The sequence below is a fragment of the Apodemus sylvaticus genome, chromosome 10 (assembly GCF_947179515.1).
Source record: "Apodemus sylvaticus chromosome 10, mApoSyl1.1, whole genome shotgun sequence".
Lineage (NCBI taxonomy): Eukaryota > Metazoa > Chordata > Mammalia > Rodentia > Muridae > Apodemus > Apodemus sylvaticus.
In genome coordinates, this window is record NC_067481.1 from 58,714,868 (window position 1) to 58,739,016 (window position 24,149).

Genomic DNA, 24,149 nt, shown 5'->3' on the forward strand with positions numbered 1-24,149 from the left:
GGAGGCGTGTCCGGGGCGTGGCCAAGGCGGCGCACGCCGCGCCCTCAGCGGAACGAGAGGCCGAGCTTGCTGCATTGCAGCCGCCGCGGCGCCGCTCGGCTCCTCACTTCCAACAATGGCGGCTCCGAGCCCGAGCGGCGGCGGCGGCTCCGGGGGTGGTGGCGGTACCCCGGGGCCCATCGGGCCTCCAGCTTCTGGCCACCCGGCGGTCAGCAGCATGCAGGGTAAGCACGGTGGGCGTGCAGAGACCCCGGGGCCCCTCGCGAGGCGCTCGGCCGAGCCGCGGCCTGTGAGCCGCCGCGTCCCCCGGGTTGTCTGAGGAAGCCGCCCGAGCTCCGCGTCTCGAGCCCGGCCTCGTCCCGGGCTCCCCGCTCCGGGCCGGGTTTCGGTGAGCTCTGTGGCGGCTCTGGCTCTGCGGGCTCAGGCCCACCTGGCCGCCCCCGCCCGCGGCTTACCTGGCGCCCGCGGGCTCCGGGAACGCGCGCGGCCCGGCCTATGGCTCCCAGGTCGGCCGCGTCCAGGCTCTCGGCCCCGCCGCCCCCGCGCGCCGCAGTGGGGCCGGCTCAGGGCCATCTTGCGCTTCACGGTGCCCCACAGGAATAGGGCCACTGCGCTGTCCCCCCCGTCCCTCAAACTTTGCGGGGTGTCTGCGTGGGAGGGGCGGGGGTTTGCGAGGCCTGTGCCACCTGTAAGGTGGCTAGACAGCCATTGGCCCGGGAGAGGCGCTTCGACCCAGGCCTGAGATATGTGTTATCCTCGTATGCAGAAAAGAAAATCAGATAAAAATAGAAGACCGAGTTCGGTTGAAAGGGAGAGAGATTCAGGAAACCGAATGGCAGAGGTCAAAGTGATCATGTCTGGGCATCTGAGGCAGCTCTCCTGTAATGGCCTTTCCCCACGGGGAGGCCTTAGGAGCTCTGTGTGGATTTTGACAGGGGGTGTTGTGAAAATAACAGGCCCGATTCCATTTCTTAAGTTTATTGGGGGGATTGACAAAGACAAGCCCAGAAGTCTCTTGACAACTTTAGCAAATGGCTTATGTTGAATTATTAGAGTCGTTTGGATATCCTTGGTATCAGTATGACCATGTTTTCTTTTTGGTTAAACTCTTCATAAAGCGCTCCTTGTGTCTACTGAAGTTCAGCAGATTATATGCTGAATGTTTCGTGTTTATGGCAGCATACCATGATTTGGGCAGCAGAAATATGATCTGTATTTACATCCCGCAAGAAAAATTTATGGGATAGCATATAAGCAGATCGTGGACTTCACATTCAGAAGATATATTCTGTGCAGGTCCTAAGTTAATTAATTCAAATTTAGTTAGTTATTGGATGCCTGCTGTGCTCCATAGAACATTATGCAAAATACAAGATGGATTTTCTTGATCTCACACCTTCACTGTTTGTTAAGATAATTCGGGTTTATTTTCTCTTTTGCCCTGTCCATAATAGGCGACTTAACTTTTAAATGTTTTAAGAGTAGAGACATAGCCTGATTTGAGTTCAATCCCTAGGGCATACATGGCAGGAGAGAACTGATTCCTCAAGTTTTCCTCTGACCTCTACAATTGAATACACAATAACAGTAAAACAATGTATATATGTCAAGTGTGTGTGTGTGTGTGTGTCTTTTGAGAGAAGAAGCTGACATTTCGAAAAAAATTGTATACATTTTTTTTTCTTGTTCAGAAAATATTAAGCAACTGCTTAGAGGCAGCATAGAGCTCTGTTTTGAGTGAATAGAGGCCAGTGAACCCAGCTGCCTCTCACCTCTGATGGAGCATGTCCCTCACCTCTGAGGGTGGAGGAGGGAAGACCTGGAGGTAATCAGTAGAAATTGCTTAAGAAAAGTGAAGGCAACAAGCTGGGGTTTGTGATAGAAGATAAACAGGGCCGTCTCTTTGATAAGATGACCGAGAAAGCCTGTCTGGAAAGAGCAGAGATGGGGCCCAGGCAGAGAACAGTGAAGAGGAAAGACCATCCAGGAACTCAGAGTCACGTGGTCACCAATTCTACTGTTCTTTACTCTCCATCTCTGCTCTTTGATATCAGGAACTCTTATTTAAAAGGGCCCTAAACTGTCTTAGAACTATTGCTTAATTTTTAAAAGACCTGTGTGTGTGTGTGTGTGTGTGTGTGTGTGTGTGTGTGTAGGAGAGAGAGAGAGAGAGAGAGAGAGAGAGAGAGAGAATGATGAACATGAATGTTTTGATGTTTTGCATGTGTGTGTGTGTGTGTGTGTGTGTATGAATGAACACCACATGTTTGATTCTGGAAAGGTCAGAAGAGGTCATCAAACCCCTGCGGCTGGCTTTACAGATGGCTCTGAGCTACCAAGTGGGTGCTGGAAATCAAACCTGGCTCCCTTGCAAAAGCAACAAGTGTTCTCTTAACCCCAGAGCCACTTCTGCCGGCTGTTTTGTTTTTGATTTTATCTTTACTGGTATATCATTCCTTAAGGCAGGAATGTGCTAGTTATATCCTGTGTTTTGAACCTGTTTTGATTGCTCAGAATAAAGAGGTGCTTGAAATGTTTAAAGTGTTGGGTAGCATAATCTGAATTAGGAAGCTTGAGCTTAAGCAGCAAATTATTTTTTCTAGGTTTGAGTCAAACTACCCCTCCCTCCTTTTTTTTATTTACCAGTGTCTTTCTTTGTATTTATTTTTATTTATTCTTTTTGAGATGAGATCTTCCTGTGTTTCCCAGGCTGCCTCCCATTTCATAATCTTGCTACCCAAAAGACTGCCTTTCTTGGAGTTGTTCGTGGTCAGGTCTTACCAGCAGATTCAGGTGTAGGACAGGATTATAGTTCAGCAGTCATTGGACGATATCCAGGAGGATAGGCATTTTGCTTCAAAGGCCTTTGTAGTGTTTCATGGCTTAACATCTGTCACCCAACTGTGATACAGAGTTGGAAACATTATTTCCATTATATTGTAATGCTTAATGACCAGAGTTCTGGAATCCTGTGTTTGAATCCCATCCTTATCCCACTTTATCCCACCAGGTCTTAAGCTTTTTGTGAGTATAGAGTTTAACCTCTCTAAACCTCTGTTCTTTACTTGGAAAGTAAGAGTAGTGCCTATCCCACAGGTACAAGGATAATGCACACAAAGCATGGGATCTGGCAGACAGTGAAGATGCCATGCATGTTGGCCATCAACATTTTCATCTGTTATTTCCAACGGTCCCTATCTCTTTACCCCGGGTGTCACTAGCCTCTTGTGACCAACTTACATATTTCCATTCTAGGCTTTATTGTGTGTGGATTGGACACTTCTAACCTGTTGATGTCTCTATTTTTCACTATTAAGGGACCCTATTTTTACAATTCCAGAGAAGAGTTTGTTCAACTTCAAACTCTAAATCCTTGTTGTTTTCTGGATGTGAGATTCTCAAATGATGATAATGCCGTTATGTTTGAGGAACTCTTGTAGCTGTAAGTGAGCAGTGGGCTGTGGGTAGCTGGAATGGGAATTGCAGCAGCTTTGGCTTCATCACAGTCATTTGTTCATTTTGTTACATTTTTGCAGAGCGGTTAGACTTCTGATTTGACCATTGTTAAAGCCTTCTCCCACAGAGTCTCAGCTAACAGAGAATAGTAGCTGCTTTCGCCATTACTCATGTTTGAGCTTTCATTCATTCTGACTCACTTTGTTTTTGAACTTCCTCATGTCCATATACAGATGTACAAATATTTACGAGCTGAATATGCTCTCCCATCCCCACCCCCATTCCTCCTTTGATTATCTGATGAGTAAAACTATCATAATGTAAACCTACTTGCAAGTTGGGTAATAGCATTATAAAATATATTAGACATTAGGATATGCCTTCTTTTGAGAAAGAAAAAATATTCAATTGAGCAATTATTAAATTGGCCTTAATTTTTAATATTTAGTTTGAAATTGAAAACATTATTTCCCCAATAATTGAGTGTTTGAAAAACCATTCCCTTCATAATATATCATCAGAGATAAATTTAACTGAGGTTTCTTTGCATGGTATGGTACCGTGTAATAGTGTAATTCTTCAGTTGAAGAAATTTTATTGAACTTAAAAATGTGTATCTGCCACCTTAATATTTCAAGAGACTTTCTAGTGGTGTCTTGAAAAGCTCGGCAATTTAGCCAAGTTAGACTATCAGGTGCTCACTCTCAGGTGAGCTGGGCATAAGTAGGACCTAATGTTCTATAAAGTCACCATGGGCATGCTAGAGAATAACAAATATTCTGGTGAATAAAGCTTTCCAGCTGAGTTGAGCAACTTCAACAATGAAAACACAGCAGACTGATTTCTTCTGTGCTAGTGGCTTTACCTCTGCAAAGAGCTGTGCCTTAGAAACAGAGTTGGAATGATGCTGCATTTGAACTAGGAAAAACCAAGGTTTAGAGTGTACCATATACACACTCTGCACCCTTGGAAAATGACCAGATTTTTCTAATTTCCCATAATTTTTCTTCTATTAAAAGAGAAGATACATAGCTTATATAGAGACTGTTTTAAGAATCACATTAATGAATCTGAAAATGTCTTATATCATAAAATACTGTGAATATCTAACGATTATTACAAATGATATTGACCTGTTTTAACTGCTAGTCATTTAATATCTAGAGAATTTAAAAGATCTCTTAAACTGTGATAAGTTGAATTTATTCTAAAGACTTAAGGGGACTGGGGTGATGACGCAGTCTGAGGTACGTGGCCACACAAGCATGAGGCCTGAGTTTGGATCCCCAGCATCGTATAAAGAGCTGGGCATGGCAGAGCACCTGCAGCTCGAACCCTGGGAGTCAATGCAGGAAGAGTTCTGGGGTTTGCTGCTCAGCAGGCTCAGGGAAAAATGTTGTCTCAAAAATTAAGTTGGACAACAATTGAAGAAGATAGTGTATATTGACTTGTGGTTTATATATGCACACACATCTGAATGCACAGATGTACAGACATAATAAATTAAAAAAGGCGGCTGTGAAAAAAACAGAGCCTTAAACTTGAGAAATGTCTCTTTAAAAGTGTTTTTTTTTTTTCACAGTGGTTAGCATAGTTAGAACTATTTATTTATTTATTTACTTATTTATTTATATAGGGACTTGCCCTTTATGCTCAACTTAAATTTGTAATTCTCTTAAGGGTTGGGTCTACAGGTGTGTACCAGCATCTCCACTTTAGGATCCTATTGATTCTGACAGGCATTGAACCATTTGTAAAGTACTTTATGTACAAGTATCTATAGCATAAATGTGTGTTTGATTTTCTTAAAGTATTGATCTAATGTAATAATTTTTCTCCTTAAATCTTTTTTTGTCATTTTTTTTACATTCCATATTTTATTGTCCCCCGCCCCTCCACCCTCCTACTGTTCCATATCCCATACCTCCTCCCCACCCTACTGTCTCCACATGAATGTCCCAATCCCCCACTTTACCTGACCTCTAAACTCCCTGGGGCCTCCAGTCTCTTGAGGATTAGTTGCATCTTCTTTGAATGAACACAGATTGGGCACTCCTCTGTTGTATGTGTGTGTGGGAGCTTCATATCATCTGGTGTATGCTTCCTGTTTGGTGGTCCAGTGTCTGAGAGATCTCGGGGGTCCAGATTAATTGAGACTGCTGGTCCTCCTCCAGGATCACCCTCCTCAGCTTCTTTCAGCCTTCTCTAATTCAACAACAGAGTCAGCTGCTTCTGTCCATTGGTTGGGTGCAAATTTCTGCATCTGACTCTGTCAGCTGCTTGTTGGATCTTCTCGAGTGTGGTCATGCTAGGTCCTTTTTTGTGAGCTCTCCATCGTCTCAGTAATAGTGTCAGACCTTGGGGCCTTCCCTTGAGCTGGATCCCACTTTGGGCCTGTTGCTGGACCTTCTTTTCCTTTAGCTCCTCTCCATTTCTATCGCTGTAATTCTTTCAGAGAGGAACAATTATGGGTCAGAGTTGTGACTGTAGGATGCCCCACCCCCATTTGATGCCCTGTCTTCCTGCTGGAGGTGGGCTCTATAAGTTCATTCTCCTTATTGTCCGGCATTTCATCTAAGGTCTCTCTCTTTGAGTCCTGAGAGTCTTTCACCTCCCAGGTCTCTGGTGCATTCTGGAGGGTCCCCCCAACCTCCTACCTCCTGAGGTTACCTGCTTCCATTCTTAATGCTGGCCCTTGGGGATTCAATCCTTTTCCCTCACCCAATACCAGATCAGGTTCCCCTCTCCCCTCTACTGCCCCCCACTTCCCATGTCCACTTTCCCTTCCAGGTCCCTCCCTACTTGTGATTGTTTTCTTTTCCCTCCCAAGTGGGACTGAGGCATCCTCACTTGGGCCTTTTAGCTTGTTGACCTTTTTGAATTCTGTGGACTGTATCTTGGGTATTCTGTACCTTTTTTTTTTTTTTTTTGTGGCTAATATCCACTTATTAGTGAGTATATACCATGCAAGTCCTTTTGGGTCTGAGTTACCTCAGTCAGGATGATGTTTTCTAGTTCCATCCATTGCCTGCAAAACTCAGGATGTCCTCATTCTTAATAGCTGAGTAGTATTCCATTGTGTAAATGAACCACACGTGGGACATCTGGGTTATTTCCAGCTTCTGGCTATCACAAATAAGGTCGGTATGAACATAGTGGAACACATGCCCTTGTGGCATAGTGGGACATCTTTTGAGTATATTCCCAAGAGTGGTATAGCTGGGTCTTCAGGTAGATTTATTTCCATTGATTTCCAGAGTGGTTGAACCAGTTTGCAATCCCACCAGCAATGGAGGAGTGTTCCTCTTTCTCTACATCCTCTCCAACATGTGTTGTCACCTGAGGTTTTGATCTTAGCCATTCTAATTGGTGTAAGGTAGAATCTTAGGGTCATTTTGATTTGCATTTCTCTGATCACTAAGGACTTGAACATTTCTTTGGGTGCTTCTCAGACATTTGATTCCTCAATTTAGTTCTATACCCCATTTTTTGATGGGGTTATTTGGTTTTTTTGGTGATTAGCTCTTGAGTTCTTTATATATTTTGGATATATATTCCTGCATCGGAATGGGTGATTAGTGAAGACTTTTTCCCAATCTGTAGGTTGCCAATTTGTCTTATTGACTATGTCCTTTGCCTTACAGAAGCTTTCTAGTTTTTTTTTTTTAATAGTAACACTTTTTTTTATTATTCGATATAATTTATTTACATTTCAAATGATTTCCCCTTTTCTAGCCCCCCCACTCCCCTAAAGTCCCGCAAGCCCCCTTCTCTTCCCCTGTCCTCCCACACACCCCTTCCCACTTCCCCGTTCTGGTTTTGCTGAATACTGTTTCACTGAGTCTTTCCAGAACCAGGGGCCACTCCTCCTTTCTTCTTGTACCTCATTTGATGTGTGGATTATGTTTTGGGTATTCCAGTTTTCTAGGTTAATATCCACTTATTAGTGAGTGCATACCATGATTCACCTTTTGAGTCTGGGTTACCTCACTTAGTATGATATTCTCTAGCTCCATCCATTTGCCTAAGAATTTCATGAATTCGTTGTTTCTAATGGCTGAATAGTACTCCATTGTGTAGATATACCACATTTTTTGCATCCACTCTTCTGTTGAGGGATACCTGGGTTCTTTCCAGCATCTGGCAATTACAAATAGGGCTGCTATGAACATAGTAGAACATGTATCCTTATTACATGGTGGGGAGTCTTCTGGGTATATGCCCAGGAGTGGTATAGCAGGATCTTCTGGAAGTAAGGTGCCCAGTTTTCGGAGGAACCGCCAGACTGCTTTCCAGAGTGGTTGTACCAATTTGCAACCCCACCAGCAGTGGAGGAGTGTTCCTCTTTCTCCACACCCTCTCCAACACCTGCTGTCTCCTGAATTTTTAATCTTAGCCATTCTGACTGGTGTAAGATGAAATCTTAGGGTTGTTTTGATTTGCATTTCCCTAATGACTAATGAAGTTGAGCATTTTTTAAGATGCTTCTCCGCCATCCGAAGTTCTTCAGGTGAGAATTCTTTGTTTAACTCTGTACCCCATTTTTTAATAGGGTTGTTTGGTTTTCTGGAGTCTAACTTCTTGAGTTCTTTATATATATTGGATATTAGCCCTCTATCTGATGTAGGATTGGTGAAGATCTTTTCCCAATTTGTTGGTTGCCGATTTGTCCTCTTGATGGTGTCCTTTGCCTTACAGAAACTTTGTAATTTTATGAGGTCCCATTTGTCAATTCTTGCTCTTAGAGCATACGCTATTGGTGTTCTGTTCAGAAACTTTCTCCCTGTACCGATGTCCTCAAGGGTCTTCCCCAGTTTTTTTTCTATTAGAAGCTTTCTAGTTTTATGAGGTCCCATTTATCAATTCTTGATCTTGGAGCATGAGCCATTGGAATTCTGTTTAGGAAATTTCCCCTTGTACCAATGAGTTCAAGGCTCTTTCCCACTTTCTTTTCCATTAAATTCAGTGTATCTGGTTTTATGTTGAGGTCCTTGATCCACTTGGATTTGACAAACATGGGTCTATCTTCATTTTTCTATATACAGACAACCAGTTAGACCGGCACCATTTATTGAAGAGCTTTCTTTTTTTCCATTGTACATTTTTGGTGTCTTTACACCTAAGTTCCAAAGACAGCCTACAGTGCTGCTGTGATAGCTGTTGTTCTGTTACCTCTTGTTGAATACTACTCAGTTTTTGCTTTTATTTTTACTTATAGTATGACCAGGCTTTTAAAGTACTGTGGACCATTTCACTACAGTAAATTGTAGATTTCCAGTCACGATTAGTTAAGAGATCTCAGAATTGAGGGGAAAGTTAAGAATGAGGGGCAAGTCTGGGATGAGCCCAGGTGAAGAAATTCTCATATTTCCTTTGTGGCCTTATAAACATTTGGTGTGGTAGAGTCTCCATGTTGCTTCTCTGGTTAGGGGAAGCAGAGATTTACTTGCCTAGAACCAGGAAAACAGAAGGATTTCCACTGGATGCTTAGGGAGATTGAAATGGCCTAGAGAGCAGATAAGGATATAAAGAAGCGAGGTAAGCGTTGCAGTGATTAGTTACTATCAAAAAATTAACCTGACATCTAGCACTCCCTAGAAGGGGGACTTAGTGTCAGTGAATGGCAGGTGGAGTATACAAGAAGGAGAAACAGTAAATTGAATAAGTGTATGTATTTAGTGGTACTGTACAAGCTACAAAGATGAAGATGTTGAAGGTGGGTCTCCTCATGGTTTTACTCTCACTGTCTACACAAGAACTTTGAGTGTAAATGAGCCCAGTGAACTACTGGTCACTAACTTTCTGACTTGCACAGGTCTTTCACACAGATACATGGGGGATAAAATAATTTACTTAGAATAGCTCTCTCTCTTTCTCTCTCTCTCTCTCTTTCTCTCTCTTTCTCTCTTTTGAGACAGGGTTTCTCTGTGTAGCCCTGGCTATCCTGGAACTCACTTTGTAGATCAGGCTGACCACGAACTCAGAAATCCACCTGCCTCTGCCTCCCAAGTGCTGGGATCAAAGGTGTGCGCCACCACTGCCTGGCTAGAATAGTTCTTTTAAAAACACATTTAATTCATGTTTTAAAAAGTGATAGAATTATCAATGAAATAGTGAAATATTGTGTTGTGGTTAATTTACCCTTTGCGTGTCAGTGGCTGAACATCTTTCAGAGTGGGTAGAATTTCATGAAAGTGAACAGATAAGGGCTTGGAATCCAGACACTTAAGTTATCTCCTCCATAATTAAATAAAAGGAACAAGCTTATAACTATCTGTCTATGCCTTTGAACCTTCAGTTGCACAATTCTGGGTTGATGGCAGAACTTGTAGGAATTTGCTTAGCACTCAGACTAGGTTCTAATGTAGTACAGAAATAATTGATGATGGTTCACCATTCTCATTTCTGCCCCCTTTCTTCCCTGAGCCATTCCTCAGCCACCCCACCACATCTTCTTAAAATTTATCACAGACTTTCTCTCTCTCTCTCTCTCTCTCTCTCTCTCTCTCTCTCTCTCTCTCTCTCTCTCTCGCGCGCGCGCGCGTGTGTGTGTGTGTGTGTGATTCATTATTCATTTTGACTCCTACTTTTATATACACGTTTCAAGTTTATTTATTTGATCTTTTTGAGATAAAGTCTTACTAAGTAGCTGAGACTGGCCTGGAACTTGTTTTGCAGATCGCTCTGGCCTTTATCTCATAGATCTGCCTGATTTTGCGTCTGCCTCTAACTCTGCAGTGCTAGGATAAAAGGCTTGAACCACTACTTTTCTTGCTCCACACTTTTTGTTTTTTTGGTTCTGCCGCTGCTGCCTCCTCTTTCTCCTCCTCCTTCTCCTCCTCTTCTTCCTCCTCCTCCTTTTGTCCCTCCTGTAGCAACCATTTGCTTTGAAGAGAAACTTAACTGTTGTCTTCACATTGTTTCTCAGTCTCTTTGCAGTGGTGACTGGGATGTTTCTGTGCTGTATTATCCAGGGAGTGCTTTCCTTCTGATATGTACTCTGCTTATTTGACTGTTAGGAGACTGGCTGGCTTTTAGATGCTCCAGCCTAAAGAACATGCATATCTAGTTTTCATCCTGTATTCTGTTGCTGCTGCATGGCTGGTGGTACATCACCCTTCATGTAGAGTTTGGCTCTTAAGTACTCTGCTGTCCAGGCTTCCCAGGACTTTGTAACCATGAAGTTTCCATTTATGTTTCCTTTATGATTGTCGTTTGGGAAATTAAATGGTCAACAATGGGTTACTTAGTTGTGTGAAAGAAACTAAGTAACTACATAAGCTTTCTCCAGCCTTTATATATTGTAAATGTAAAAAGGTAACTCTCTTCTTAGAGTTTTAAGGATTTGGACAACTGGATATGAAAGACTAGTTAAATTTTTCTTCCTTTAGATTTGGCTCTTTTTCTTTTAAAAAAACATGTTTCGGTTGAATTTGTATAAACAACTAACCCCCTTCCCATTTTGTTTCCCAAAGCCATAATATATATATATATACATACATACATACACATACATACATATAGGAAGATTTCTAGGAAAACCACATGACACAGTCAATAAAATAGTAGATGAAAAAAAATAGTAGATAAAGAATGTTTTGCAATGGTAGTGGATTTCACTTTGATTTTTGAAATAGGTTCTTGCAATGTGTCTTCAACTGCCTTCAAACTAGTAATCCCCTGCCTTGCCCTGGAGTACTAGGATTGCAGCTGCTTTACTTTCTAAGCGACTGTACTGGGGCATTTGACAGATAGTGACACATGGATGCAGTGCTTATTGAGGGTATAACCAGATCCTTTGAGACCTGGAGACAGGTTCATAGGAGAGTTCACAGGTTTTCTTTCTTTAATTTCTACAGCCCCTTTTTTATAGCGATTCTAAGGATACCATTTTTAGGGGCGGGGATAAGGTTTTACTGTACGGGCTAAGATGGCCTCAAACTAATCCTTCTACCTCTGCTCTCCTGAGTCCTGAAATTACAAAGCATACCATTATCCCAGCAAGGACTCTACCCCACTGCCCCCACCCTACCTACTATAGAAAAATTTTGCCTTTTGTTCAGTGATTTTACTTTTCACTTTTGAAGTTAGCAGATTGTTTAGAAAATTTTGTTTTATGTGTTTTAAGTTTTAATAGCTTGCCAATTACTAAAATTTCTTAGTCATAGGTAATAATAAGCTTGGTCACTTCTAAACCAATTTTAGCTAGTGAAATAACTTTTAATATATTCTGAATTTATAGGTTGAGAACACTCAAAAATTGATGAAACAGCTTTAAAACTTTCAATTGAATATGTGGGAACAGTAATGACTAAGATGGTATAAGATGATCTAAACTGTGAATGCAATGCAGTGTATCTGACAGAGCTGAGTTTTCCAGCAAGCCCTCTGCTGTTCTTGTCAGTGCGGCGGGGAGAGGGATGTGAACTGTTTTGCATTAGTTTTATTCATAGTGTAATATAAAGATGCAATGTCTTGTTCTGATTTGTTTGTTTGATTTACAGCATATGAACTGCAACTTATCTCTTTTACTTTAGGCTTTCAGATAAACTTCTGTGAAAAGGCACAAAGTAAGCTAAAATTTTGATATTGTTACTTTTTTTTTTTCATATCCATCTTGGTATTGGGAATGTGTCCACTGTTGTTTCAACTAACAGACCATGGGGATTTTGCACTGAAAGAGCTTCCATTTTTCATTCTGTTCCTTCCCATCCTTAGTTACATTCTTGACTATAAATTGCTTTTGATTTTATTTGAAATTCAAATAGGAAAAAAATGTGTATAGACATTCAGATGCATATGGGCCTAGAAAAAGAAGAAACTATTTAGACTTAATTGTAATTTAAATCACAAATTGAAAATTCACCTTTAAGATTGTAGTATAGAAAGCCCATACTGCATGCAAAGATCATGCTTTTACTTAAAAGTACTTAATATTTACCTCATTTCTCTTTAAAACAAATCTTATTGCAGTCATGTCTCCATCTCACTCCAACCCACTGCTGTCATTTATTGGATTAGCCTTTATAGATTAAGTACCTCAGCCTTAAAATATGTAATAAGAGCTTTTATTTGCTAAGTGTTAAGCAAACATTATGTTAAAATGTAAATGAAAACTAAAACTTACTGAATGTGTTAGGATATAGGATATAGCTTAGCTCAGCCATGTAAGGTTTGAGTCTCAGCACCACAATAAATAAGTGTATGTATGTATGTAGATGTTTTGATTCATACAATACAGAATAGTTTTTAAAATAAAAAGACAGTATTTATAAAGTTAAAACAAAATACATTTTTAATTTTAAACATTATAAAATACAGGTTTTTTAAAATTTTTTATTTTTTATTTTTTAAGTTTCATCTGAAGGAGACTGCTCTAGTTTACACGAAGACATTCCAAATGATTTTTACCTTCTTCTTCTTTGTGTTTGGGAATAATCACAGTTTGATGTCAATCATTCTTAATACAGTAGTTGGTAGGGAATGTTTAAGCTATTTCTGTCATATCAAAACTTGTTTGCGGGGAGGATTCAGAAAGCTTAATTTTGACTGGACAAATTGACTGGACATTGTGGACATTTTCTTTGTAATGCATTGAGCACAAGTCTATTTCTTGAATGGGTTACCCAGGATGCAAATATGTGCTACATGATAGCGATAAGCCAGCAAGATACTAGTATAAAAGTTTTTTAGTAGGCACTTTATCTTCCTGTTAGCTTAAGTATGAAACCCAAAGTGTAAATGAATTCCTGCCCATAACGAACATACAATTTTAAAAGTGTGAACTTGCAGTTTCTATTTTATGCTATCCTAATATCCTAACACACTTAGTAAGTTTTAGTTTTCATTTACATTTTAACATGTTTATTTAATACTTAGCAATTAAAAGCTCTTATTATATATATTAAGGCTGATGTACTTAGAATTCATTATTGTATTCACTGCGTTCTCTTTGCCCTTAGTTCTGCTGTGTATATAAAATAAGAGACGTGTTTGTGTTAACTCTGCTGTGTGCAGTGCTCTAAAGAGCTCTTATGGTTGGCTAGCAGTCCTCGGGGCTCTGAGTTGGCTCCACTCTCTCCTGTTGCGGCAACCCTGCATTCTTTGCTGTTTCTGGTGGCTCCTGTAAGGGGCTGAGGCCCTGACCTGTGGGAGCTTAACTGAGTGTGCTGGAGGGGCATATGCAGGCACACTCTCACACTCACCTTTTCAAGGTCCGCTTGCTCAAGTTCCTGCTTTCTCCTAGCTTTCTCCAGATCCCCTTTATTTTTCCCACTTTTTATTTTCTGCCTTTTGAGATTCAGCATCATATTTACTTTTTCATGAGATACACATTGACACTAAGAACTGTACAGTGAGTGAGACTTCTGTACAGAAATGAATAAAAAGGGGCACCTGCCCTTAGTGGCCTCACATGTAGTGGGCAGAGTTGACTCCCACTGATTATCAATATCTAACACTGATGCTATGTGCAGACTGCTTAGAAACTGAAGCCAGGAGGGGAATGGCTGCAGGAGCTGATGTGTCCAAGATACCTTTATTTCTGCTGATTTCAAGAACAAATAGGCCTAAGGATGCTGTATGTCTCATACTCACTGCTTGCTTGCTTGTTTTTTCTTGAGGTGGGGGAAGCATGGTCTCTCTTTGTTGCAAAATTGGCCTTGAACTTGGTGTTCAAGTGGTCTCCTGCCTCATCCTTCTTTGGGATTACTGTAGGTACGTTGCACTATGCCCCTTGCAGTTGCTACTTTCTGTTGAGAGCTGGAGGCCCAGGGATCCTGCTATGGGCCTAACCTGTTTCATAGTTAAACAGAGCTGTCTGTATTGACTGACTCTGGAGGACTCAGGACAAAAAATGCACATATCAGGGAGAGGAGGGGGAGTAGGAAAGTTGAGGATGGCCAGCCTTCACCCAGCAGCATTCATTTTTGTACAAATCATTGCTTATATATTAGGATAAGGATATGCTTGTATCTTAACACCTTTTCCTGTGATTTTACAAAATAAAAAATTTAAAGTGCAAATTCTAATGTTTGCAGCAGTCTTCTAGTTTGCTTTAGGATACAAACATTAAGTTTGTTAAAGTAATCACCATTTCTTTAAAAATTAAGAATTTGAAAATGTCAATTGAGTAGTTGTTCAGTTGATTCATACTTTTCCAGAAATGCAAAGGGATGTTTCAGAATTAGAGAAACATTTAATTCACTAATACTGTATATATCATGCAGTAGTTGTAGGAGAGGATGTGGCAAAGAGCAGAACATTAGGCATCTTAAGGTGCAGTTGCTGCAGTAGTCCCCAACTCTCTGTCATAATCAGGACTATGTTCTGACATGACCGTGACTAATGGAAGCTCTGAAATGTTAGTGATCTCACTGTTTGACATGCACAGTTTTCTTCTTTATGTTTCTACATCACAATGCAAATCTATTACTATTGTTGCCTGTTTTATGTTCATGAAAGCTTACTGGAAATATGTATGTGTGTACAGGTAGTATGAGATTCCGCTTTTAATTTGGGGTCCAGATTTTGGTAGAATTTGAATATTCACTTTGTACCTCATGTTTTTGAAATAAATTACAGCCTGTGCATGTCTGATTTTTTATTTTATAAATATTTAAGATGATATATTTATTTTAGGCAATAAAATAATTTATGATAACTATATTACATTTCTTCTAATACTATTGGGTCATTGAATTTTTCTGAATTTAAAATTACTTGAGGGAGAAATACCTTTACTTTTGAAAGAGTTCTTGCATTTCCAAGACAGAACTTCAGTTAGAGCCTACTGGTTAATCATGTTAAGGGATTATCATTGCTCATGTAAATATGCTTCTATAACTTATGACCAAGTTTGAATGCATTTATTGTCTTTTTTCTGAGACAGGGTTTCTCTGTGTCTTGGCTGTCCTGGAACTCACTCAGTAGACCAGGCAGGCCTCTATCTCAGAAATCCACCTGCCTCTGCCTCCCAGGTGCTGGAATTAAAAGTGTGCGCCACCACTGCCTGATTATTTATTGTCTTTAATAGATGAACTTCACAGTATGATTTGCTGGCTTTATAAAACCAGTCTCTGGGAGTGAAAGCAAAAGTTTATTTAGAAATATGTTTTTGAAAAAAATTTTTTTTCACAGAAATCAAGCTTGCCTAAGGTCTGCCAACCAATTGCCTTTAGGATGGGTAGAGGACAAGAGTGATGTCTGTCAGAGATGGTTCTCCTCAGGAAATACCTGAAATCTGTGCTAATCATATCTAGAGTATTTACGAGGCTGTCCCAATAATTTAGTTTTTATTTTATATCAGCCCATAGCAGAAAACTTCTTGTTCTCTAAGGAAAATTTGGCCATATTATTTCTGTAGCTTTGCCTTTTATACTTTGGTTTGCTTTAAAAATTTCTTGTGTCTTTTAAGAGTGTTTTGCTTGGAAATGTTTGCATAACAATAGAATATTGCCACTCCTACTCCTTATGTCTCCACCCATAACCTAGACTGCTTGTAGCTCAAGCTGGCCTTGCTGTTTTGCAACCAACCTTTTCAGCCTTCTGATGTTGGAATTATAGACATGTTCAATGCTCTTAGTTACCATCTAAACTATTATTATGTAGAAACCTATGTGCTACAGAGGTAACTGTTGTCCTGTTGTATTAAGTGAAATTAGACTAGTCATTTTTGGTGACACTGTGTATTGATGTATTGGGGAAAGGTTTATGTGTAAGAGAGAAGCATTTTCGTGGCTGATTCTTTTTTTTTTTTTTTTTTTTTTTTTTTTTTTTGAGCCAGGATCTTTCATTGTATTTTAGGCTGGCTTGAACTCACCAAGTTATGATCCTCCTGCCTCAGCTTCTGAGTGTTGGGATTACAAACATGCACCTTTATATCTTTAGTTGTAGAGCCTTTCTTCTACAGTAATTATCTCTTATTGTTTTTAAATTGGTGCTAATAAAAAAGACAGTAGTGAAACCAAAGGAAGCATGTTTTCCTGAATCTTTTCAGTCTTCATAGTTTTCTGACCTGAGTGTTTGTAAAAGGTGTTGTTTTGGCTTTATTGATGGGATATAGAGAACCAGGGGAAGTAGTGGAGGGAGGGCCAGTTCTTCATGTTCTAACAAAACTAAAGGCTTAAAAACTCATTTCTTTAAAAAAAGATTTACTTATTTTTGTTTTATTTTATTATGTATATGTATATATACCTACTTGTCTGTTCATGTACCATATGCGTGCAAGTGCCTGTAGGCCAGAATATGGTGTTGAGCCCCTGGGACTGGAGATACAGGGGATTGTGAGTTGCCTGATATGTGTAGGTACTGGGTGCTCGGAACTGAAGGTTAGTTAGTCCTATGTAGGAGTAGTAAGTACTCTTAACTGCAGATACCTCTCTCCAGCCCTGGCTGATTACACTTCTAAATTTGTAGTTTTTGTAGTAAAAGTATTACAGCTAATGACTAAAATTTTATCATTTAGAAATTGTTGTCCTCAGCTGAGCTTTTCTTAGGAAACAAAATGAACACATTTACTACTTTTGAGTATTAGCATAGTTTATTTATATTGATATAGATGATGAAGTTAGTTGCCGAGATTTTTGTAGAACTGTCCCATAAGCTATAGAGACTGATCCCCAGACTATTATCATGCAATAAGATGTCAGTATATAGTTCTCCTTGGAACAAAGCAGCAGTAAGGTATTTGTGCTATATGGGCACAGTGAAGCCTATTTGCTCCCTCTGTAACATGCTGTCACAGAGATGTTGCCTAATTATCTGTGACCTTGGAAGTTGTTAGAACATGAACTCTCCCTAAAAATTATTTTTGTTGCTAGAAGGAAGATCTCTGATGGTCATTACATTTAAGTCTGTGCTATTTTTGAAGAAGGAAAGTGTTTAAGTGGAATTCTCTCACAAGAGTTTTCCTTCATGTACCAGTTGACATTACTGACAACAACTAGATGTTTGTCAGAGCTTGTGTGGCCAGATGGATGAGAATAGAAGTGATGTTCTAGAGGCCTGTCTCAGCTGCATTCCTAGTCAGAGCATTCATGTTTGCTTACAAATGGTATGGGGTTTTTAAATAAGGTGTGGTAAATGCTAGAATTCTTACTACATGGTTTTCTGAGTGTTTTCCAAACTCAGACAAACATTTCCAAGAAGGTAGGCTGTCCTACCAGAAACTGTCATCTTGGTATTGATCTTCTTATCAGGTGGGACTACCAAGCAAACATTAACCAGAAGTGAGGACTAAGTGTAGACAAGTATATCTCCACTTTAGAGAGGCCCTCATAATAGTACTCTCTGGTGATTGAGGCTTATCTGTAACTGTGTCTGAGTCCTGGAGACTTTGAAACTGAAATAAAACTAGAGCTTCCTTTGAAGAACTATATATTTTTAGAAAGTGAACACGCATACAGAGGAATGTGCTAGAAAGAGTAGATGATAGAGTAGATGATGGTAATGAAAAAGAAGGAAGTAGTTGTTGATGATGAAGAAGTTGTTGTTGATGATGATGATGATGATGATGAAGTATATTGAGACAGTCTCACCACCTTGGCCTGCCCCTTAGTCAGGTGTTCTGTTCTCTAATTTAAAAACAAAACAAAACAAAGCAAGAAAACAAAACAAAACAAAAAACCCCTTTAGTTCCTAAATCAAATCAAAAGTCACATAAAGTAAAAAGACATTGTTGGAACAAGTTGAACAATGCATGTACCAGACTGGTTCTTCTGACTCAGAGACTAGCTTTTTCAGTTTCCTTATTTTCTCTTTTCCCAGTGCCCAGCAGGTATCAATAGCTGTTCAACAGTAATACTGTTAACCTCTTCTTTCTTAATACTCTGAGCAGTATGCTGACTTTGAAGTATAAAGTGTGCCCCCACAATGTTCTAAAACTGCCTTGATCTTTTGCTTTTCCTTCTTGGGTCTTGAGGATATGGGACAAAAAGCATGTCAGTCAGGGTCTGCTTGTGTGCTATGTGCACATGAAGCAGGTCCGGTATAGTGTAGCCTCTTAGAGTACTGTTTACTCCTGCTATTTTTAATATAGTCTAACCTTTTCAAAAACACCAATTCCTGGAATGCATTTATGGGCAACAAATAGTGCTTAATTGTGCCAACTAAGAAATGAAAGTCTTATTTACATCTTGATGCTTTTAAACTTGGAAGATGTAGTGGTTTGAATAAAAATGGCTTCTGTACGCCAATGTTTGAATGTTTAGTTACCAGGAAGAAACATTAGTTAGAAGGACTAAAAGGTGTGGTCTTGCTGGAGGAAATATGTCACTGGGGGGTGGGTTTTAAGGTTTCAAAAGTCCATGCCAGGCCTAATCAGAGTCTGTCTCTTTGACTGTCTGTCCGTCCATCTGTCTGACTATATCTATCTATTTGATGAGGATGTAACTCTCCATTACTTCCCCAGTGACATATGTGCTACCATGCACTCCATCATAGTGATAATGGACTAAATCTCTGAAACTGCTAACAAGCCCCCAGTGCTTACTTTCTTTTATTTGCCTTGGCCGTGGTATCTTTTCACAGAAATAGAACAGTGACCAAGAGAGGAGGCATTGAATAAGGGTCAGAAGAAGCTATTAGCATTGTGGAAGGAGCTAGAATAGTACTGTGGTAACTATACATATACCATACTAAATTTGTGCAATTGAGCCCATGCCTTTCCCCCTCTCTTTTGCCTTGGTAATAACACTATTAAATTTTCATTTAAATTAGACTGTGCTTTCTTTCCTTGAGCAAATTGTGCTTTAACTGTGAAATTGTCTACATCTTAAAGCTTGCTTTATCCTAGTCTGTTTGCTGATGAAGTTCTTGCAGAATTGGGAAGTCCAGAAGAGTTAATTATTTAATGACTGGTGGGAATCCCTGTGGTAATTGACCAAAGAAAGAAAGTAGATCACATTCGCTTTTGACAAGAATCTGACTTTCTTATATGGTTAATAATACTATACTAAGCAAACACCCTAAGGAGGAAAAGTCAGAGCCGGTGGGTTTTGGTGGCTTTTCAACTTATGTGCTGCTGTGACTATTTTACCTGACAGCTGCATGCAGGTCCTGGACTCTGTGGAGCTGCAGGCCAGTGTGCTTTAGCTAGAAACATTCTGCCTTTTCTTTATTGCATCGAACAAATATTTTTATCCAATCATGGCAATACAGCTTTACAGTGTTGATTGAAAAAGTACTGATAGAATAGTAAGAAATGAGGTTAAGGTACTAAGTGTTCACTATGAAGAGTTATGTGACTACAAGTTTTCTGTGAGGAGATAGAGTAGAGCTTATTGGTATAGCTCTCTCTTTTCATTACACAAAGCTCTAGGTTTGATCCCTGGTACTACAAAACCATTTCTGCTTGGCCTTAGGGCTGGCAGTTAGTGTTGGGTAACATGTTTCTGTTTATATTCATGATTACAGCATAACCAGATCCAACCAGAGATACACTGTGAAATATGACAGATGAAAGAACCTGAATATTCAGGTTGTTCTAGCAGTTAGATGAAAATGTTGTCCAATTCTGATCATATAGGTAATAGAGGTTTGTTTTTTTTTTTTTTTCTTCTTATGATGTAGTGAGAAAAACTAAGCCTGTTAGGTTGAGTTAGAGGCCATTGAGAAGTAAAATGATTTGAATCCAATAAATGCTTGGTAACACTCCTTTGTTTTAGGTACTTATGTATAGCACATTTGCAGATTTCAGAGGTAAATCAAGATAGTTAAAAATTGACAGTGGAATCACAGGAACAACCTCTTGGGGGTCAGAGGGAGGCAAGGTGGACCAGTGTGAGCATAGTCTCTCTAAGGAAAAACTTGATGGTAATGGTGTCTATGCACATCTGTGTAGGTTCACACCGTGTGTCCATTGCAGAGGCTGGAGTAGATGTCAGATGTACTCTTCATTTGCTCTTCACCTCAGTTTTTGAGAGGATTTCTCATTGAACCTGGAATTCACTAGTTGGCTAACCCAGTGAGCCCAGGCATCCTGGGCTATAGGAAGACAGCGCTGCACTTCCTGTGTGAGTCCTGGGGATTCCATGGGTCCTCATGCCTGTGCAGCAAGCACTTCACCCAGCCATCCAGTTTTGATGGTTTTGAAACTGTATCTAATTCTGGTTCTTAATGAGTCATGAGGAAAAGTGTTTTCCTCATCTGTAGAAGGCGAATGAGAGCTGTTTTCAGTTGCCTGTGACTGTAGACTCAGGACATGAGTAGGACACTGTCACCATTGCGAGCTTCTGCACTGGGGTCTTTGAGGAAGGCCAAACTATAAGGTAGGTAAAGCTAATTGTGATCATGGTGCTAAAGATTTGTGTTGCTTGAGCAGTTAGTTTAGGGAGAATATTTAGGGTTCTTTAGCCTCTTACTTAGAACTAAGGAAGACTGGCTTTCCCTTCCCTTTCCCTTCGGTGTTCTTAGTAATTGCTCAGAATTACAAGGAAGGACCTTTCTATGCCTCACTCGGTAGATCCACTTGGGTAAATCTGGATCTTCAGAGTCAGTGGATATTTTACAATATATTTTTCATTTTTGAGAATTTCATGTATCTGTATAATACACTTACTGTATTCTAATCATACTCCCTCCCTCTTTCCCTGATTCCTCTTGGATCTTCAATTTTCAGATTCATGATTCTTTATAACCTTGATGGCTCTACACTCCTCAGTGCCTTTCTTATGGGAACTTTGAGGAGAACATTGTGTATAGGTAGAGTAAAAGCTGATATTGGATAGTGTGGGGCATTCTCTGGTGATAGATTGAACAATAAAACTCTTGAGAGTGAGGTCTTGAGCTGGGGCTGCCAAGCTGCCTAGGCCAGCTGGTAGGTCAGGCATGGTTTTAATTTTTTTTTAGTATTAACAAATGTTCTCACATTCTAGAGTCATGAGGAAAAAAAAAGTCATTTCTTTTTTTTACAGCAGGGGTGGTGCTTAGAGCAATTCTTGGGAAGGATAGCCACTAGCCTATGCACACACAGGCAAGTGCAGTGTATACTCACATTTTTAGTACAGTTACTTGATCAGCTGAAGAAGAGTTATCTAGGACTGTGTGTCTTATCTATTCCCAGATCAGTTATCTTGGGAAACATTTTCATCTCCTGGCCCTGATCTTCTCATAGAAAAACTCTACTGTGTAAATATAATATGGCTCCTGGTTTCTGCTGTCATGTTTAAGGGGAAGTTCTCTTTATCTCTATTGGCTTGCTACTACTTGTCCATGGTGATACCACCAAAAGGGTATTGTGACAAACATGGTTTTATCCATTATGTTCAGTTCCTATTGTATAGCTCTTGGTCTCTTTCAAATTAAAATCTCTATAGGCTTTTAGAAATATAATTTATTTATTTTTATTTTATGTGCATTTGTGTTTTGCTTTCTTTCTTCTTTCCCCTGACCTGGAGTTACAGATGGTTGTGAGCTGACACGTGGGTGCAGGGAAATGAACCGGGTCCTCTGGAAGAGTTAGTACTCTGAACTGCTGAGCTATCTCTCCAACCCTCCATAGAATAGCACCAGCTCTTTCTGCTAGTGAAACATTTCAGGTTTGGTGTTTTTTTTTTTTTTTTTTTAAGTAAAAAGTATATGTTGTAGTGTTCTCTCTCTCTCTCTCTCTCTCTCTCTCTCTCTCTCTCTCTCTCTGTGTGTGTATGTATGTGTGGTGTGTGTGTGTGTATGTATGTGTGGTGTGTGTGTGTGTGTATGTATGTGTGGTGTGTGTGTGTGTGTGTGTGTGTGTGTGAGAGAGAGAGAGAGAGAGAGAGAGAGAGAGAGAGAGAGAGAGAGAGATTGATTTCAAATATCTGAAGGTGTGGCTGGAATCACCTGCTGGAAGGTGTAAGGTTACCTCCTCTTGGCCTTAGTCTCACCTGCCTTTATGGCTCTTTCCTTTTCCTCCTCAAAACTAGTTTCAAGTCCATCCTTAGTTGATCATTTGCAGGGTTAAGGTGTCTGTGTGAGAGCTGGCAAGATAACTGGGTCTTCCCTAGGCTCATTGGAGTTGAGATATTTGTGTCCAAAGTCTGAAAACTTAGAATTCTTTCATATATTTGTTAGTGAATGGCTGGAAACATATACTTGTTTGCACACTAAGTAGAGCATGTTTAAGTCTAACTTATATAAATAACATTGTGTTAAACTATGTACATTTGTTTATGAAATCAATTACCTTTAATATACCAATTTGATATGTTTAACAGTAGATCTAGTGCTAAAAAAGCATTCTTCTTTTTCATGTGTTTAAGTATTTTTATTGTCAAGAAAATAGCTCAAGTGAGCTTTCATTGTAGCACCATGCTTCAGTATTCCCGCAGTTTGCCTGTTACTGCCTCCTCACCCACAAATTGAAGAAAGTTGTTTAGTGTTTTGCTTTTTTGGATAGCTTTCATAACCATTCTTTGTTCTGTCTTTTACTCATGTTTGGTCTGTCTTTTGTCAGTTTTTCTTTATGTATGGAGATCATGCATTATGTGTGTACTAGATGATCATAAGCACAGCATGTAACACAAATGGATGTGTGTCAACATGGTGACTCTGTTGGGTCTGAGCTCATAAGATATATGCTTTGCTAGGCTTTTATCTTCACTGATACCCTTGCAATATAAGGCAAGATTCATAGGTTCCAGGATTAGGACTTAGTTACCTTGGGGAGTCACCATTCAGCCCACTACACTATAGTCTTAGTCATATATACATCCTATGTGAAAAATACATTTATGTTACCTCAACATCCTCAGAGTTTTATCACATTACAGCACAACTCAGATAATCTTAAGAACCCTTTCAGTCAATTAGTGGTGAGCCTCAGTATATTGACTATCCCTAGTTCGATAATCTGTATTTGGACCTAGAAACTGGAAGACAAATGACCTGACTGCACAGTGAGTGCTGAGAGGGTGATGTGAACACCATTCCCACTCACAGAAGACACAGCATGGAAGACTGCTGTTAGAGGCCAGCACAGTGACTCCAATTGGGGCTTTTGAGAATCACAAGGACAGATTCCAAGAAGAAAGGAATGTTTCATTAAAAAAGGTTTTTATATTGCTGAATTCTTTTAAAAAGCAGTTTTGCTGTTTGTGATTCTTTCACCCAGTCACCCTGATCAGCATGTTCTCCAGCTAAGCTTGTACTTAGTACAAGCCCTCCAGACTTTAACAAATAAACCATCTTGAATGCCTTTGGTGTCAGCACTTCATGGAGCTCTTCTTGTTTATCGTAATGTTCTTTGTCAATTTTGTTTTGCTTTGCTTGAGACAGACAGATACACACACACACACACACACACACACACACACAAGCCCTGGCATCTAGGAACTTTCTTATGTTGACCAGATTGGCCTCAAACCTGGGCTAATTCCTTGCCTCACTTCCTGTGTGCTGGCCTGAGCCACCATACCCATCATTGTTTGGCTCTTGCTTTGTTTTTAGATGTTAAGGATCAGCTTGCTTTGCCACATGTGGTGACACTTGTAATTCCAGCACATAAGAGGCAGAAGCAGGAGGAGATCATTGTAATTTGAGGCTAGCCTGGTCTATATTATCAAGTTCCAGTTTTGGCAGAGTTACCCTGTGATTATCTTCATCCTATTGCGTACCTCCAAAAAAGCATTTTAACCACTTTATACTCATTGAAAATGTATCTGTTTCATGCAATACTTTCTGATTATGGTTTCCTTTCTCATACTTTGCAATTTCTCCAC

At 39.9% G+C, this 24,149-nt stretch overlaps 1 protein-coding gene across 2 annotated transcripts in view; it reads left to right on the forward strand.

The window, feature by feature from the left end:
- Positions 1 to 59: 59 nt before the first annotated feature.
- Map2k4 (mitogen-activated protein kinase kinase 4) overlaps positions 60 to 24,149 on the forward strand; it is a 111,460-nt gene continuing 87,370 nt past the window's right edge. Inside the window, exons 1-2 of one of the 2 annotated variants that reach the window (XM_052194822.1) lie at positions 60 to 224; positions 11,994 to 12,026. In XM_052194822.1, coding sequence (XP_052050782.1) covers positions 116 to 224; positions 11,994 to 12,026 — 142 coding nt within the window. In that variant the 5' untranslated portion in view covers positions 60 to 115. The remainder of the gene's footprint in view (positions 225 to 11,993; positions 12,027 to 24,149) is intronic. The other variant, XM_052194823.1, reaches the window with a different exon arrangement.